At 39.3% G+C, this 19609-nt stretch overlaps 2 protein-coding genes across 2 annotated transcripts in view; both read right to left on the reverse strand.

Annotated features, from left to right (window-relative positions):
• Window positions 1–4035, reverse strand: part of cerkl (ceramide kinase-like) — a 78001-nt gene extending 73966 nt beyond the window's left edge. Inside the window, exon 1 of the mRNA XM_061724251.1 lies at window positions 3785–4035. Within this exon, the coding sequence (XP_061580235.1) occupies window positions 3785–3906 (122 nt within the window). The 5' untranslated portion in view covers window positions 3907–4035. The remainder of the gene's footprint in view (window positions 1–3784) is intronic.
• Window positions 4036–12779: 8744 nt separating this feature from the next.
• LOC133446255 (neurogenic differentiation factor 1-like) overlaps window positions 12780–19609 on the reverse strand; it is a 7325-nt gene continuing 495 nt past the window's right edge. The window contains exons 2-4 of the mRNA XM_061724255.1: window positions 17569–18002; window positions 15101–15330; window positions 12780–13938 (exon numbers count right to left, since the gene is read on the reverse strand). Of these exons, the coding sequence (XP_061580239.1) occupies window positions 13385–13938; window positions 15101–15330; window positions 17569–17993 (1209 nt within the window). The 5' untranslated portion in view covers window positions 17994–18002 and the 3' untranslated portion in view covers window positions 12780–13384. The remainder of the gene's footprint in view (window positions 13939–15100; window positions 15331–17568; window positions 18003–19609) is intronic.

Raw genomic sequence — 19609 nt, forward strand, 5'->3', positions numbered from 1 at the left:
TATCTGTTCCACCTCAAACCTCCTGCATTTGGGTTTTCCTCCACTCTCAGTCCATGACACAAACATAACATCTATAAACTATAAGATTATGCAAAAAAGTGCTTTCTAAACTTTGCAAAGGCTGATATGATCTAAATTGCAATAATATGCAACAAAGAAAGCATTATATCCCAAGATGAATTAATATAAAAAGTTAAATTATTAATTTCCTACCAGTCACCAAACCGATTATTTTAATTTTATTTTGAAACTTCTTTGGTTGTTTTAATGGATTTCTGAACCAGAACAGTGAGGACATTATCATCATCCCTGATCTCAACTGATACTGATTTTTACAATCCAGTTGCAGCTTCTTTAAGACAAACATCAACAGTATTCGTCAGCAACTAACCCCTCATATCCCTTTTTCCAACCCGCTCTGTAAACTGATATATCTGAACTCATCCACGAATCTAATCATCTACTTGCCAACCATCATCAGCAAGTTTTGTATTCATTTATTTTTTTTAATCTGCATATTTATAACCGTAAAAGTTAGTAAAGTGATTTGGTAAAACACTTATTGATGAGATATATATGTATTTTAATCTTGCAGCACGTGTGTGTGAAAGGGGGCGTGTTCTTCAACAGTCTTACGTAACATAACGTAACATATGTTATTAACATTTAAATTCCTAATTCTGACAAAAAGGACTAAAATCACAGATGAGAAACATGAGAGGAGAAGACGAACAGAAAGAGCAGACAGTGAAGGGTTTGGTGTGTTTGGTGTTGTGATGACTGTGCTGTGTCTTACTGGTGAAATATATTACAGTAAAAAAGAAAACAACCTCCTAATGAGAAAACCAGGCATAAAAAAACAGGACGAACAGATGTGTGTGTGCACCAGGACGAACAGATGTGTGTGTGCACCAGGATGAACAGATGTGTGTGTGCCAGCCTGCACTCATATGTGACGTGACGTGACGCCTATATTTGCTGAAAAACAGATTTATTTTCAATTCAAAAAAGGTTTAAATGGATAAGAAAATACAATATATATGAACAACCTGTCCCACATATGGACTCACTAGAATTTTACAAAAAATACTAGTTATTTGGGATTTTGTTGTTGTTTTAAGCGTCTAAATGTGATGTAGTGCAACCGTCCGACCAGGACTCTGGCTTTGAAATCAATCTAAATGTATTTAAATCAATCTTCTTCTATCTGGCATGATTTCTGAAGTGTCTTGTAGTGTATAAGATTACAACACATTTGTATTTATATTTCCATCATAATATACAAACAAAGTTTGACTTATGTCCATTTTATGAAATATCATGTGGCGCGACCATTAAAAAATAACCATTTTTGTATAAAACTGAAAACTTGTAAAAAATGTCAAGATGTTAAGGAAATTAATTCATTTTAATATGAATCATAGTTGCACCACATGACCTTTTTTAAGGCTAGTGCCGATTCATCTTGACAAAAAACTCTGAAATCACTTAATTTAAATGTTTTATATGAATGTATGTGTATGTTTGAACTACTGCAATAGATTATTTTTTTTTTTTATTATTTCAAAATTGACCTGTTGAAAATCCTTATTGGTCATTGACCCGTACACACACCAGTAAATACTCTCGTATATGGAACACCGTTACAGCAATCTCCTCCACTTCATTCTATCATTTTAAACAGAAGCTCAGACACATTTAAATGATCAGATTACCTGATGATATTTCTACATTTGTTATATTTTCTTTAATCATGTAGAAACCATGTATTATATTCATGCTGCTGTTTATTTGCTTTGTCTTTGTTTTTAGCCTGCAATTATGTATTCTGTATATTTTAAATCTTTGTACAATCTTTTGCTGTAATTTACAGGTAGAGGCCTCGTATAGATTTATTTTGCCTCAGGCGAGTTTATTACCAATCTCTCTTTACATTTGGATGTTACTGCCAGAGGTTCTTCAGTATTCATTCATTCATCAGGTAGAAGTTTAGATACTAGAGTTTAAAAATACTCCTGTAGAAGTTGAAGTATCAACTCAAGTTTTTTACTCAAGTAAATGTATAAAAGTAATGGTTTCAAAACTACTTAAATAATAAAAGTAAAAGTAATGTAAGGGGGAAAAAGCCATTAAGGACAAAAGCCATTGAAAATGAATGTATCTTAGTATAATGCAAATATATGAAAGAAGCATATATGTGTACTATTGAGCATTAACATGTGTTAATATAAATATATTAAAGAAGCATATATGTGTACTATTGAGCATTAACATGTGTTAATATAAATATATTAAAGAAGCATATATGTGTACTATTGAGCATTAACATGTGTTTCAGAGAGCAGCAGATATGATGACTAGTTGCCTATAAGTATTGTAATGGTGCAAAAAGTCAAACGTTCATGTTCATGTTATCATTTATCCTAACCTTTATTGGAATGTACATCCAAGTTTAGTTGCAGGAATCTGAGGGAACGGATGTAAGAACAAAACTGGACAAGAACATCTGAAACAACCACAACCAAATTCACTCTATCCGGATGGAGCAATTTAACTGGATAGTTTTTATTAAAGGCCCAAATGAAATAGAGTAACGAGGCTGTTTTTAAAATGTAAGGAGTAAAAAGTACAGATAATTGTGGAAAATGTAAGGAGTAAAAGTAAAAAGTCGTCTGAAAAATAATTTCTACTTAAGTAAGGTAACGAAGTATTTGTACTTTATTACTTGACACCTCTGGTTACTGGTTCTGTTTTTTATACTGTGCTGAAAAAATAAATCTAAATCTAAAATCTAAATCTATAATAACAGTGACAGTCATGACGTCTACAGCAACAGCCAATAATAATATTAACGACGATAGAATCATTATTACTGGTTTTATAAATCAGTAGCAGTATAAATACTAATTACACATGTGTGTACACCTTTGTTGTCACTCAGATAAAAGTGAATGAGGGAATAGTAATAATGATAACAATGATAGTAGTCACTGTTAAATAGGTTTATGGAACAATCTGAATAAAGAAAACAAAGAATCCATTACATTCAAAAGAACAATTAAAGCCTGTATGTTAAGGAAATATAATGAAATATGTTAGTTAAGTTTGATTGACATACCCATAGCCAGCGGTAATTTTATTTTAGTTTTTTATTTACTTAGTTGGTTTTTTTTTTAGTTTTGAATTTATGTTATTTGTGAATTTATTTCTTGGAAAAGGGGCAGATTAGATAAGATTCTTCTTCTTTCTGCTCCCTTTTCATTCACAATTTATGAACATTTGTATTTGTATTTGTGAGGAAACATTAGTTTGCAACTGAAACATAAGTTCACAACACACAAGCGAATATGTAACCATACATTTTTTCCAAAATACACTTCTAAAATTAAATAAAAAAGAAAATAAAGAAGATTAATAATAATAATAATAATAATAATAATAATAATAATAATAATAATAATAATAATAATAATAATAATAATAATAGTAATAATAGTAATAATAGTAATAATAATTTAATTTATCTTTATCTTAAAAACCAGACCAGTGTTGACTAGTTTGACCTGGGCAGGTCTGGGACTGGTGCATTCTGGGTATCCTGATCACAGCAGTCACGTGATGCCACATTCTGTTGATATTCTGTTGCTGGATATCTACGTTACTGCTTTTACTTTGAAATGGCATATCTACCTTACTGCTGGGCTTTTACTCTGAAAGGGTTTGCAGAAGTCGCTCTTTGGAGCAGTTTGTTATTCTGTAGAATCTCATGGAGAAAGTTCCTCACCTGTTCTCCTTAGACTCCCCCCGCTCCTCCTCCTCCTCCTCCTGCTCCTCCTCCTCCTCCCTCCTCTTCCTCTCCTTCCTCTTCTTCTTCTTGCTCTGCTTCTCCCCCCGCGGCTCCGACATCTCAATAATTAGATAATAATTATATAATAACACTAATAAAGCTGTAAAGAGCGGAACCTCAGGCGGAGAACCAGCAGGTCCTGCTGAACGACCTGTGAGCTGAGCGGGTTATTTCCGGGGTCGCGTTGCCATGGAGACGCGCCGCGGATTATTTCCGGGGACGCGTTGCCATGGAGACGCGCCGCGGCTTTAGCGGCGCGGGCGCGCGGCGCGCGTGCCCGGGGCCGTTTGTTTTTTAATGGACAAATATCAATTTAAATGCAATATATAAAGAAAGGAAAATAAAAATAAGAAAAAATGGGGATTCTTTTAAGGAATACAAAAAAAACTCTAAGAATTAAAAAGTGCATATGAATAACAAAATAAATTAAGCATTTCAATTTACATAATGGAGCATAGAAAAGGAGAGGAATTATTAAATTAGAATAACAAATAATGAGCAATGTCTCGACTTATTTTACTTGCATTTTTGTTTTCTACTCTTTTGAGACTCGAGAAAATCCTAAAATTGTTAATAAAACCCCGGAAGGAGGTTTACAATTTCTCCATTTGGCACAATGAATATGGTTCTTACCCAGTAACAAAATGATATTAATAATATCAGAAACAAAAAATTCCAAATCATCCATGAAGAAAATAACATGGCTTAATTCAAAAGGTGGAACATTATTCATTTTAAGAGAAATCCAATTGTGTTTATTTGGACCTGGAACCTGGACCACATTAGACATTATAAGGAAAATAAAAACAAAAAAAAAATAATGGGGATTCTTGTAAGGAATGCAAAAAAAACAAAAACAAGGCGCTCTAAGAATTAAAAGGTGCATATGAATAACAAAATAAATTAAGCATTTAAATTCACATAATGGAGCATATAAAAGGAGAGGAATTATTAAATTAGAATAACAAATAATGAGCAATGTCTAGACTTATTTTACTTGCATTTTTGTTTTCTACTCTTTTGAGACATGTGAAAAAATCCTAAAATTGTTAATAAAACCCCGGAAGGAGGTTTACAATTTCTCCATTTGGCACAATGAATATGGTTCTTACCAGTAACAAAATGATATTAATAATATCAGAAACAGAAAAATTCCAAATCATCCATGAAGAAAATAAAATGGCCTAATTCAAAAGGTGAAACATTATTAATTTGAAGAGAAATCCAATTGTGTTTGTCTGTCCAGAAACAATGAGACAAAGGACATTGATAAAACTAATGATCCAGAGTTTCTTCATCCTTTTTGCAGAAGGAACGTTGATCTACCTCAAATTTTAATCTTTTTTTAAGAGATTCTGCCACAGGATTGACCTTGTTCATAATTTTAAAATGTACTTCTTTAACTTTAGGCAAAATAGGCCATTTAATGAATTTGGAATGTGCTTTGTTTAATGTGTTTATATTTACCATGCAAGAATCCTGTTGAATTATCCTTCTGCAAAAATCATGGAACCATCTGGATTTAAAGTTTACTCCACCGTTCCTGAGGTTTGGTTTGGTGATTAAATTCTGCTTATTCTTTTACTGAATCTGTTGTTGACCGTTCTTTAGGCAGCAACTAATTTTTTCTGTAACATTTGTACTTTTTTCACTGTAAATTCTTCTTTTGTCTTTCAAGGTGCAGGGATAGGAAGAATAGAGTCCTTCCAAACACCAGGAACCTGGACCTGGAACCTGGACCACATTACACGGTCATGATGAAATCACTACACTGGCTTCCAGAGTTTCAAATGTTCCTGCTGGTCTCCAAAGACCTGGATGGTCCTGGACCAGAATCCATGCATGATCTGTTAGTTCCTATGAAGCTCCCAGACCCCTGAGGTTCATCTGGATCTGTTAGTTCCTATGAAGCTCCCAGACCCCTGAGGTTCATCTGGATCTGTTAGTTCCTATGAAGCTCCCAGACTGGATATATTGGTGTTTACATGGCCGTGTAACCGGTTTATTGCTAATACTCCGGTTAGAAAAGGGTTATTGATGTGTGGAAACACAGTCATTCACTCATTCACTCATTTCAAATCCCAACTCAAAACGCATCCGTTCAAAACTGCCTACCTCATTTAATGTTCTTTCTCCGCCTCTTTATGTTGTTTCTTTTTTCTTTATTTTCTGTGCTGTTTTTAAATGTTTTCTGATGGTTTTATTTTTTTATTGTTTTGTGTACGGCAACCTTGAGTGCCAAGAAAGGCGCCTTTGAATAAAATGTATTATTATTATGACTCCATGCAGGTGAGCATGTTGTGGCTTCCTGTCTGTCCCTGACCAGGGGCCTCATTTAAAATGGAGTGCGTAGGATTCATACTAAAAGTGCACGTAAACCCAAAAGCCGAAAATGGCGGGCGCAAACTTGCACACTTGCACGCAATGTTCTCTTTATAAATCACAGTCCAGGTGGAAGGTTGGCAGGTGAATTCTCCTCATATCCCGCCCTCTACACGCCCACTTTTTACCTTAAATGGTCAATGCAAAATCCTGCAGCTTGTTTGGCGTCAGCATGAATGAGACGTGTCGAGCCACCGTGCCACTAAATTTCACGGAGACTGAGATGGAGATGTTGAGGATGAGGTGGAGGACAGGAAAACCACATTATTTGGTGGTGACAGTAAAAGTATAAATAGCATATAAATAGTATAAAATAAAGCGAGTGAAAATAAAACGCTGTGAGGCGCAAGGGCGCAATTTCCACTGGGAACAGGGGGGACATGTCCCCCCCACTTTTCAAACTCATGTTTTTGTCCCCCCCCCCTTTTTTTTTACAGTTTAAGAACTAACGGTAGGCTCAGCCTGTAATTGCAAATCATCAAGACACTGTGCGAAGACGGGATGGAGCCCCGTCCCCCTCTCCCCTCCCCACTCCCCTCAGGCTGCTCAGGGCTGATTTATGGTCTGCGTTAAATCGACGCAGAACATACAGCGTAGGTTACGCGGCCATGCACACCGTACAGGTGTAACCGCTTCGGCGTAGGCTCTGCGTTGATTTTACGCGAAACCATTATTTAGGCATAATTAGGCTTAACTAGTGTGTGCGTGTGTGACAGACGTGCATGGGACGATTGTGAAATACGGAATAAACTTTTTATATAAATTTTAATTCCCAATTACGTAAAAATTCCGTATTTCAAGGGACGGGTGGCAAGTGATATACAGTATGTTGTGATATGTGATGACATTATTACGAGTATGACATGAATCTGGCTTAATTTCACCACCTCACAGCCTGCGTCGCCAGTTCCCCAGATCTTCAGTAAGTTCTTACAGGAGAGTCAGGGTTGCCGTAGGGATACGCAGATTTTTCGGTTAGTTTTTTATTTTTAGATCCCAGCCTTTGCATAGAAGGTGCTTGCGCATCTTTCAGGCGCTTTTTGTGCGCAAACAAGCTTTATAGATGAGGCCATAATTAAGATTAAATCCTGGTGTATAAATCTCTGAAAGGTCTCAGACCAAAATCCATCTCTGACCGTCCTGGTCCATGATGGACCAATCAGAACCCTCAGGCCGTCTGGACCATGCCCACTTCCTGTCCCCGGGGGGGGGGGGGGGGGGGGGTCATAAAAAGAGGAGAAAAAAGAGAAAAAAGAGGTGGAGGAGAAAATGAAAAATAAATCAATCAATGAATAAATAAATAAATAAATAAATAACAAAAATCATCAACCAAAATCCAATTTACAGTCAATCCAAAACTAATACCAAATAAATACAATCAAAAAGAAGATGCAGATAAGGGGATAGCAAAAAAGGGATTTTCACTTTCTGAGAAGTCACCTTAAAATACTAAATACCTCCTCCAGAAAAATAGATAAATAAAATTAACTAATTCTCTAAAATTGTTTTCACATGTGAAAGTGTGCCAGACAGTTGGCAAAATAGTGTAAATAATAGCCATACATGTGTATAATTTTGCTAGGAGTGTTTTGGAAATTTGGCAATTGAGTGTAAGCAGTGAATTGTGCCTACAGTTTTGAAAAGTGTGTGTTACAAAATTACAAACTGAGTGCAAAGCAGTATTTGTGCTTTTAGTTTGGCTAACTCAGTGAGTGGTTTTGCTATGTGTGTTACAGTTTTTTCTGAATCCTTAAGTACATTTTTTGCAACATTGGCTATTTTTGCTAAACTCTACACACAAATGAGAAAACCTTTCACCAAATTATCAAAACTTTATAGTTCTCTTGCAAAATCAAACACAGTTTGATTAACTCTACACACCTTAGTAAAAATTGTGTTTTCATATCAGACAGTAAACACATGCCATCATTTACTAAGCACATAATGTGCCAACTACACACTAATGGTATGAATACAAAACACATCTGGCTTTTTTCTTTTTCTGTGCACAAGGTGGCTAGGTCAGTTTGAGGTCATACTTTTGTCATAGTTCTGTAAACACATAGGGATCCAAACTTCAAGTATTGGTGTTTATTCACACTCGTCAAAACAAAGACACATTACAGAACACAAAATAATACATTCACAAAAAAAGACAATCAGCCTACATCATGCCGTCTCTCTGGGTCCGGCTACAAAATCTCATCCACATGGCATGCGATGTCCTCCAGTCCAAGGCACCGGGGAAAATACCTCCTTGCATGCCGTATCCAGGCCTGACATGATGCCTGCTCAATATCTCCACATGCCTCCTCCATTGCTTGTAAAAGGGCTGCGTGTTGATGGGGAAGGCGGTCGTGGACTTTCCAGCGCCAGGCAGAAAAGAACTCTTCAATTGGATTTACAGTAAGAATGGAGAGTATGGGGGGAGGTTGAGTGCCATGAAGAGTGGGTGATCGGTAAACCAGTTGCGGACCAAAGCAGCCCTATGGAAACTAACATTGTCCCATATGATGACATATCAGGTCTGCTCTGGCCCTTCTTCTTCCCCATCCTCGTCCTCCTCTTGCTCCTCCTTGTCCTCTTCCTCTAACTTCCTCTAAACCTCTCGCTTCTTCACCTACATGTCCTCTTCCTCCAACTCCTTCACCTCCACGTCCTCTTCCTCCAACTCCTCTGATTCTTACTCTTCTTGCTCCTTCCATTGTACTCCACACAGACAGCTTACCTGTGGATTATTTATAGTGCTTACGCTGATTGCAAAGTGAACTAATTCTCTAAAATAGTTTTCACATGTGAAAGTGTGCCAGACAGTGGGCAAAATAGTGTAAATAATAGCCATACATGTGTATAATTTTGCTAGGAGTGTTTTGGAAATTTGGCAATTGAGTGTAAGCAGTGAATTGTGCCTACAGTTTTGAAAAGTGTGTGTTACAAAATTACAAACTGAGTGCAAAGCAGTATTTGTGCTTTTAATTTCGCTAACTCAGTGAGTGGTTTTGCTATGTGTGTTAATAGTTTTAGAAATTGTGCTACAAGAACATAATTAGCGCCTAAGCTTTCAGAAAAAACTGTAATAGTTTTAGAAATTGTGCTACAAGAACATAATTAGCGCCTAAGCTTTCAGAAAAAACTGTAATGGACTATTTTAACCTAGTTTACTTTTCTGGTCCTACCCATAAGAAAGGCCACACTTTGGACCTGAATGTGGATCAGCTTTTTGTAAAATGTTGGACGGATGATGGATGGATGAACGGATAGATGGATGGATGGATGGATGGATGGATGGATGGATGGATGGATGGATGGATGGATGGTAGGATGGATGGATGGATGGATGGATGATGGATGGATGGATGGATGGATGGATGGATGGATGGATGGATGGATGGATGGATGATGGATGGATGGATGATGGATGGATGGATGGATGGATGGATGGATGGATGATGGATGGATGGATGGATGGATGATGGATGGATGGATGGATGGATGGATGGATGGATGGATGGATGGATGGATGGATGGATGGATGGATGATGGATGGATGGATGGATGATGGATGGATGATGGATGATGGATGGATGGATGGATGGATGATGGATGGATGGATGGATGGATGGATGGATGATGGATGGATGGATGGATGGATGATGGATGGATGGATGGATGGATGATGGATGGATGGATGGATGGATGGATGGATGATGGATGGATGGATGGATGGATGGATGGATGATGGATGGATGGATGGATGGATGGATGGATGGATGGATGGATGGATGGATGGATGGATGGATGGATGGATGGATGCCAGGCCTGGTGAAAAATTTGATATTTAATGGTTTGCATTAATGGGCGTGGCCTAACGGCTCAACAGCGCCCCCTAGAAAACTTTGTGCCTCAAGCCCCATAATACGGTTTGACGTACCTGCACCACAATCAGTACACACCTGTATCATGTAACTTAAAGAAAGGTCTCTTGGCACTATGGCCGAAACCAAACAGGAAGTCGGCCATTTTGAATTAATCGTGTAATTTTGGCGCAATTTATGCCATTCCTTCGTTCGCTTCTTCGCCCGAACCGTAACGTGCATCCAGGTGTGTTATACATCAAAATGTGCGTCTTCATCCTGCGACTACGCGCATTACTTTTCTCTGTCAAAAGTGTTACCGTGGCGACGCTAGACGCCAAAAAGCGTGCCCCCCCCCCCCCTTCATCTGATTGGTCAATATTTGATAGTTCCTACTTTCTGCTATAACTTTTGAATGGTTTGACATAAAGACTCGTGGGTGGTGTCATCGGACTCGGTTTTGACTCTGTCACCTTAATTGGTGCAAATTAGCCCCGCCCCTTCTTCTGATTGGTCGATATCTGATAGTTCCTACTTTCTGCCATAACTTTGGAATGATTTGATATAGAGAGTAGTGGGTGGTTTCATCCACTAAATGTCCCGGCCTGAAGAATCTACATCAATTCATACAAGCTTCCAGTGCAGCCTGAACGTGCACAAGGGTGGAGGCCGTTCATCGCTGCTTGCAGCTTTAATTAGTGCCACGGTTCCGCCAAGAGCCACGCCTCCTCCATAGCGCCATTGTTATCCTGTGCGTTTATTTATTTTTTCTTCATTTTCCGGCCAGATTTCGGTTTGCTACTCTTCCTACAGATTTCGGAGGACCCAGGCGCATCATATATCAAAACGTGCGGCTCGATCGGGAATAGTCTGCTATGACTTTTGGTGTTGAAATTCCCATTTTTCCCAAAGTTATTCCCCAAAAAACGGCCCAAAAACCCATTCAAAGCGGATGGGAAAAGGTTAAAAAAAAAAGCCAAAATTCACCTTTTTTCTGAGTTACCTAACTTTCTCATACCTGCACGTAAAAATGTCATTCACACTTGAAAATGGAGGAAAACTTCTCTTCTCTCCAAACATTCCTAGGATGTAAACTTTTCAAGATATGAGCACACAAGCAAGGACTGGAAATCACTTTTTTGTCAAATCTAGAGTACGGGTGTCGGTCGCTAGAGTGTGAGAAACAGTAAAAAAATAACCTGAATTTTTATTTGTAACTCGAGCTCACGGCCAAACCGTGAAAAGGAGACCAATAATTTTTGGTCAGAATGTAGACACAGGCTTTGACAGGCGGGGTATGGATAAAATTTTAACGGGGGGGGGGGGGGGGGGGGGGGACTAGAGCGGCGCCAATACCTGCCTCGGTCTCCATTGACTGTAATGTAATCAAAAGTTTTCTTCAAAAGAATCTCACTCTGTCTTCGCACTGAGCTTACTCACTCATTTTAAGGAACATCGGAATAAAATTAAGTTTGTCAGAATCTGCCGGGTTCTGTGTCTCTCACAATGTTTTTGTTTTTCTGCTAGGAGCTACGATTTTCTCACAAATCTGAGTTATTTGAGACCTCGTCAGAAGCCAAAATCTGGGTTTTTCTCACAGCCAAACTGGAAGTTTCTGATGTCGAGGTTCTTGTTGCCGGGGCAACCAGAAGTCAGCTGCTGACTCATTCAGCCAGAACTGGTCACATGACTCAGTCACTAAAGTCTTCATATACTTTAACCTGTAAAATGGAGACGCCTAAAAGCATTCTGTGAAATCTGACCCCTGACCTCTGACCTTAGCCGACCCCCAGTCCTGCTGGGAACAGGTTCATGGTATATATATATGTATATGTATATATATATATATATATATATATATATATATATATATATATATATATATATATATATATATATATATATATATATATATTATATATATATTAAATACCCCCCCCCCACACACACACACACACACACACACACACACACACACACACACACACAGCAAATAACAATCAGTAAATGCTATAACTTTTGAATGGTTTGACATAGAAGCTGTGTCCCAATTCAGGGGCTGCGTCCTTCGAGGGCTGGATTTGAAGGCAGATTAGGCTGTCCCATTTCGAAGGTTCCTTCAAATGCAGCCCACAAATGCAGCCTTCTTTTCCCGCTGTTTGAAAGATCCATATTTCCAGAAAAATATTTTCAGATTCAAATTTTTTCAGAAAAATATATTATTTCCGCCGGCGCCGGCGGACACGCCTCTCTTCCTCCTCCAACAAAATGAAAAACGAAAAAAACAAAAACAAAACTTCTGGCTCCATTTCTTTTTTGTTTGTTCTTTCTTTCTTTTCTATCGTGTTTTCTTTCTTTCTTTCTGTCTATCTTGCCGTCTGTCTATCTTTCTTTCTTTCTACTTTGTTTAGTGACGTAGGACAAGGGCGGGAACAGCTGGTGACGCAACCAGGAAATCCCCCACAGGCTATACCGTCTCATTTCACCAGCGTCCGTCCAGCCTTCGGTACGGCCTTCGCGGTCTTCGAAGAGTCGTGGGTGGTGTCATTGGACTTAGTTTTGAGTCCTTCACCTTTATTGCTGAAAAATGCAGCAATGTACACAAATGGGCAGCAGCCCCCTGTGGCACTCTCCAAATTTCTGCGAGGAAATTTTCTAGTTATTGTTGTTGAGAAAGAAAGAGTCTTGCGTGTCAATCACGTGGAATTCCCTTTAATAAAAGGCCCTTATAAACATCTATCTTATAAAATATGAACAAGAGTCACATGAAATGTTAAGACAACGCTACAGGAACGTTATAAAAAGCAAAAAGTAAAAACCACATGAACAACATGAACACTTTTCCTCCCGTCGCCTCGCACGTCCACCCAAAAATAGACACATCTTTATTCCTCAACATTTGGAATTATCCGCTGAGCGTCGCTCAGCTTTCACAAAATTGCATAGTTTTCTCCAGATTATTGCTCATTGATTATTGATTATTCAGAAGTCGTGGATGATAAGAGCGTTTCTCTATAAAGGTTGTATGATTGTGTGACACCAGCGTCGCTGAGAAACAGACACAGCTATTAGTCCGTGTTCCAGACCAGAGATCAGAACCACTCACGGTGACAAAACCTGCTTAGGATTGTTGAAAAGATCCATGTCTGTAGATGATATTCTGGTATGAAAACCTTCCTGAGTGGCATGGATCTTTTCAAAAATGATAAGTAAGTTTTGTCACCTTGAGTGGTATTTTGTCTCTGGCCCTTGGACTATATGAACGGATAGAAGTCCGTCTGTCCGTCCGTCCTCCTGTCCCTCAGGACTCGTGGAAGATGGCGTTGAGCTGAGCGTTCATCATCCTCTCGTGGTGCGAGTGTCCGTCAAAGCCCATGAGCTGCTCCACCTGCAGGTCCCCGCACCGCGTGTTGGGCCCCGCGCCGCCGCCGTACAGCCCGGGCCCGCCGGCGCCGCCGTAGTGCACGGCGAAGGGGAAGCTCTTGTCGTAGTCGGCCGCGGCGCCGGCCTCGTGCTTGAAGGACGAGGAGAAGTTCCCGTTGATGCTGAGCGGCGGGCTGAGCGGCGGGTCGAAGGCCGGGCCGTCCGGCACCAGCACGCCGTCAAAGAACGGCTCCAGCGGGCCGTAGGGCTGACCCTTGACCTGGTGGAAGAGCTGGGCCGGGTCCATGGAGCCGTAGGGCGGGCTGGGCAGGCCGGCCGTCAGCCCCGGGCTCTGGTAGAAGTGTCCCGGGTACGAGCCGGCGCTGGGGGGGGGCAGGTGGGCCGGCAGCTCCGGCGTCTGCTCCGGCAGGAAGGTCCGCGGGTTCAGCTGGAGGCAGCCGGCTACCAGGTTGGTGGTGGGCTGGGACAGACCTGGGGGGGAACCATCAATACTGATCAATACTGGGACAGACCTGGGGGGGGAACCATCAATACTGGTCAATACTGGTCAATACTGATCAATACTGGGACAGACCTGGGGGGGAACCATCAATACTGATCAATACTGATCAATACTGATCAATACTGGTCAATACTGGTCAATACTGGTCAATACTGATCAATACTGGGACAGACCTGGGGGGGAACCATCAATACTGAATTAAAATTCAGAATTAAAATTAAATCCAATTTAAAATGAGTAAAAAATGACCATGTAAACACCTAATTCGGAATGAAAATGGCCATTCCGAATTAAACTTAATTCCAAAGTAAGTGGCTGGTTAATTCTGATTTTAAATTCAAATAAAATAATTCTGCGATCATGCATACACTCATTCAAAAAAAAAAGAAAAATAATAAAAATAAATTAAATAAAAAAATTATATATTTAAAATAAAATAAATAAAATAAAATAAAATAAAAAAATTCAATTCAATTCAATTTTTAAAAAATAACAGAAAACGAAAGAAAAAAATAAATTTTTAAAAATGTATTAATTAAAAGAATAAATGAATTACATTTTTTTTTAATTAAAAAAAGAAAATAAAAGAAAAAAGAAAGAAAAATTAATTAATAAAAAACAAACACAAAAATAAATAAAATAAAATAATTATAATAAAAAATTAACAAAAATAAATACATAAAAAAATAAAATAAAATAAAACAAAATAAATAAATTTAAAAAATAATTAATTAAAATAAAAGATCTTAAGAGGAATTGGAAAAGCCGATCAAACGTGTTTTCCATGGAAACCTCAATTCAGAATTACTATTTCAACGTAAACTTGAAGGAAAATAGTTTAATTCTGAATGATTTAATTCTGAATAATTAATTCCGAATTAAAAATGTATATTTAACCTGACCTATAAATGTAGTTTTGTCCCCTCAGCTATTAATTCCCTAAATAGGACATGATTTCCATCCTCCATCTAGGTCTATTCATTTATTTATGTATCTATTGTGTTGCTTATTCAATCTGGAGCATTTGTTCTGTTTATCCGTCAAGGTTTAGTTTTGTCCTGGTTCCGGTTCTCTGAGTCCTGGCTCAGGACCTGGTTGAGGACCTGGTTCCGGTATCTCCGGGTCTCGTACCTTTGCAGAGCGCCTGGACGAAGCTCATGAGGTCGGGGGCCTTGCCGGAGCGCAGCACCTCGCTCAGGGCCCAGATGTAGTTCTTGGCGAGACGCAGCGTCTCGATCTTGGACAGCTTCTGTGTTTTGGAGTAGCAGGGGACGACTTTCCTCAGACTCTCCAGGGCGTCGTTCAGGCCGTGCATGCGGTTCCTCTCCCGGGCGTTCGCCTTCATCCGGCGGATCTTGAACCTGCAGAGAGAACGTTTGCCTTCAGACGGTTCCCTTCAGACGTTGCCCTTCCTGGAAAGACTTTTCCACTGCTGATCTGTATTCAGGCTTTAACCTGACCATAAACCTAACCATACTAACCCCAACCACCTAACCCCAACTACCTAACCCCAACCCTAACCCTAACCCCAACTCTAACCCCTAATCCTAACCCTAATTCTAACCCTAACCCTAACCACCTAACCCTCATAACCCTAACACCTACCCCAACCCTAACCCCAATCACCTAACCTCAACTGTAACCCCTAACCCCAACCACCTAACCCCAACCCTAACCCTAACCCTCCTAACCCTAACCCTCCTAACCCTAACCCTAACCCTCCTAACCCTAACCCTCCTAACCCTAACCCTCCTAACCCTAACCCTAACCCTCCTAACCCTAACCCTCCTAACCCTAACCCTCCTAACCCCAACCACCTAACCCCAACCCTAACCCTAACCCTCCTAACCCCAACCACCTAACCCCAACCCTAACCCTAACCCTCCTAACCCTAACCCTCCTAACCCCAATCACCTAACCCCTAACCCTAACCCTAACCCCAACCCTAACCCTAATCCTCCTAACCCCAACCACCTAACCCCTAACCCTCCTAACCCCAACCCTAACCCTAACCCTCCTAACCCCAACCACCTAACCCTAACCCTAACCCTAACCCCAACCCTAACCCCAACCCTAACCCTAACCCTCCTAACCCCAACTACCTAACCCTAACCCTAACCCTAACCCCAACCCTAACCCTAACCCCTAACCCCAACCCTAACCCTAACCCTCCTAACCCTAACCCTCCTAACCCCAACCACCTAACCCCTAACCCTAACCCCAACCCTAACCCTAACCCTCCTAACCCCAACCCTAACCCTAACCCCTAACCCCAACCCTAACCCAACCTCAACCTTTACCCCTGACCGTGCGGCTGCTTTAGAAACCTGCATCCATGTGCAGGATCATTCATGTAATTGTGTTTATATATATTGTACATTTCACATCACCACTCGTTTCCGACATTTAGTCAAACTTCTTATCTGGAATGAAAACATCAGAACTGGCCGCTAAACACACAGATAATCATCCTGCAGCTGGAGGCTCGTGAATTTAGATTTAGATTACACCGTAGAATGAAAAATCCAGATCTGTAAAACTTTAATCAGATCGGACCACGAGTGTCGGCTGGAAACAACCATCTATCTGCACATTCAAATCTAAATCGATTCACAATAAAAAAACATAGAACAAACCAGAATATAAAGAATAAAAACAAATAAAACTAAGCAAAAGCAAGTTTAAAAGGTACATTTTAGCTGCTTTTTAATAAAGATCATAAAACAGATCTGGGGCTGAGAATAAAGGACCGGCTGCCGAGATAAGGACATGTTCTAGTATTTTAGACTTGATTTAAAGGTTTTCTCATATTTTCACCAGAATTTAAAGGTTTAAGTATTGCAGTTTAATTTATTTATTTTTTGTAATTTCAGCTAAATGTAAAGGTTTTCTCCTATTTTCAACTTAATTGAACAAAACAAAGGTTTTCCACTATTTTCAGCTACATTTTAAGATTTTAATATTTCAGCAGAATTTAAAATTATAAGTTTTACTTAGAGAATTTGGTTTTTAGCATTTTATGCAAATGTAACCCCAAGACAGTATATAAAGTAATGAAATGTAAACAATTTATGCAATTATAACTGAAAACGTTAATGTTTTCATACCTTGAAACATATTTAAAGGCAAAAAGTTATCCTGGTGTCCAACAAAACATTCATTTTTTGGGCATAAACCAAAAAAATACCAAAAGTTGTAATTTAATGATGTGAAAAAAAAGCTCTTTAGACATATGAATCGATTTTTAGGAATTAATATCGATTTAGAATTGGAAAATCGATTTTTTTCAACATAGACCTATATAAATGTTTAGGGGCACTGAGGATGTGAAGCTGGTGAGGAAGAGGAGGAAGAGGAGGAAGAGGAGGAGTGATGAAGCTCACTCCTAAGTCACTTTTGTACAGACTCACCCGGCACTTTAAAACCTCACTTTGTACATTTCTGGTCTACATTTTATTTTATTGTTTATACATTTTATTTTATCTCTTATATATTTGTTTTTATAATTATATTGTGTTGCACCAATCACCATAACAAATTCATCGTGTGAAAACTTGGCAATAAACCCTTTTCTGATTCTGATTCTGATTCTCACTCACCTCTGCATGCGAGCCTTCGTCATCTTCTTCTTCTTCGGTCCTCTCCTCTTGGGTTTGTTCTCTCCTTCTTCCTCCTCGTCCTCCTCCTCCTCCATCATCTCCTCATCATCATCCTCTTCCTCATCCTCCTCCAGATGGAACTGCTCTTCCTCCTCCTCTTCCTCCCCCGCCAGGGCCCCCGCGGCCCCGCCGCTCTCCGGGTCCCTGCCGGCGGGGCTAAGCGGCTCCTGGCGGGGCTCCTGGCGGGGCTCCTGGCGGGGCTCCTGGCGGGGCTCCTGGCGCTCCGTGGGGCCCCTGGGCTCCGTGAGCCCCGTGCTGAGCTCCCTGGGTTCCCGGGGCCCCTGCGGCCCCTGCGGCCCCTGCGGCTCCCGGGGTTCCCGGGGCTCCCGGGGCCCCTGCTGTTCCTCGCACACGGACCTGGTCATGACGGTTCTCTGATGGAGGAAACACAGACATCATTCAGACCGTCCGCCTGCGTTTCAGTGTTTAAATAAGGATTTCCTATCTATCATAGAATCTACACTAGTTCTGCTCCAGCAGGAACTAAGTTCTGCTGCAGGAACTAAGGTCTGCTCCAACAACCCACTCTTTCAAAAACAGACTAAAAACGTACCTTTTTGAACAAGCGTTAACTAAACTACATGATTGGCTGAGTGATCGCACTTTTGTTAAAATGGAATTATTGCTGTTATTGTTGTTTTTCTCTTGACATCCTTTTGTCTGTTTCTGTTATTGTAAACCTGTAATTTTGTTTTTTTGTTTGTTTGTGTATTTGAGCACATTGAGTCCACTCATCATGTGAAATGTGCTTTATAAATAAATCTATTGATTATCTACGGGTGGACTTGCCCTTCGTCCGTATAAGGATATAAGGAATTGAACTCTAATTTATGAGTAAGTCTTTTTTTTTTATGTGTTAAATCTTTAAAAATTATGTAACCTTGTACACACTTTAAAATGTAGCCATTCTAAAACTAAGAGGCGCCTTTGTTTTATTTCTTTTTTTCTTTTTATCACTGATATGTGTGACGGCCGGCTGGCCCGATGTTCCTTTATCTATAAGATGTTCGGATATACATGTAGCCTACTCTGTATGTTATATTTAGATGTTGTATTTTATTCTACACCAGGTGTTTAAAATGGGTTTAAAACGGGTCGTCTATTGAATCAGTTCAGTCTGAAGAGCAAACGCGCTCGAAACGGAACGACGATTAAATAAAAGTAAAAGCGTCTGCTCTGGTTTTTCTACAGGTTTTTAAACCAGCACCTGTTGAGATATCGGATCTATTTCTCCCTGTAATGTTCGTGTGGACGTACATTTCCTGGAGATCTCTCACTTATAGAGTTATAAATGACGTCCAGAAACGATTTAATCATCTGTTTGTTTGTTTAAGAGGATAGAATAACTAAAGAAAGAAAGATGCGACTGCTCTTTACTTGTCGCATTTCGGATTAGTTTTAGATTCTAAAAGTCCAAATTAAATTGCAGGAAATAAAGTAGAATAAAGAAAAGTGAATATCGACTTCTTTGTATGAGTCGGAGATTCTTACAGACAATAACAATAAAACAACGCAGTGTGAACGTAATTAACGAAATGAGCCGGGAGTTTTTCAGCCTTTCTGCGACTCTTATCTTTAAAATACCACATTTCTTTAAATAAGTGAAACAAAAGTTTTAAATTATTCTAACAAGATTTGGTTTTCAGAGTAAATCAAAAATGTTGGTTAAATTAAATGATACATTTTTACTTTATTGTTAAAATCCCTCGAAGAATTATATTATCATATTTCATATAATATAATTATATATAAATATATATTTATATAGAGAGAGATGTTATTCGGACTTGCAATACATGTACATTTTTGGCTTGTTAAAGTGATCTAATTAAGAATACAAATATAAGATGATACATGAAATTATTTCAATAAATCAATTAATCCTGCATGAAATCAGAGTGACAGTAAATAATAAGTAAAAGAACAATAATGTTATTTGTGTTTGCTCTGCGGAAACAGGTGAGACTCAGAAAAACCAAAC

Source organism: Cololabis saira, chromosome 6, assembly GCF_033807715.1.
Source record: "Cololabis saira isolate AMF1-May2022 chromosome 6, fColSai1.1, whole genome shotgun sequence".
Taxonomy (NCBI): domain Eukaryota; kingdom Metazoa; phylum Chordata; class Actinopteri; order Beloniformes; family Belonidae; genus Cololabis; species Cololabis saira.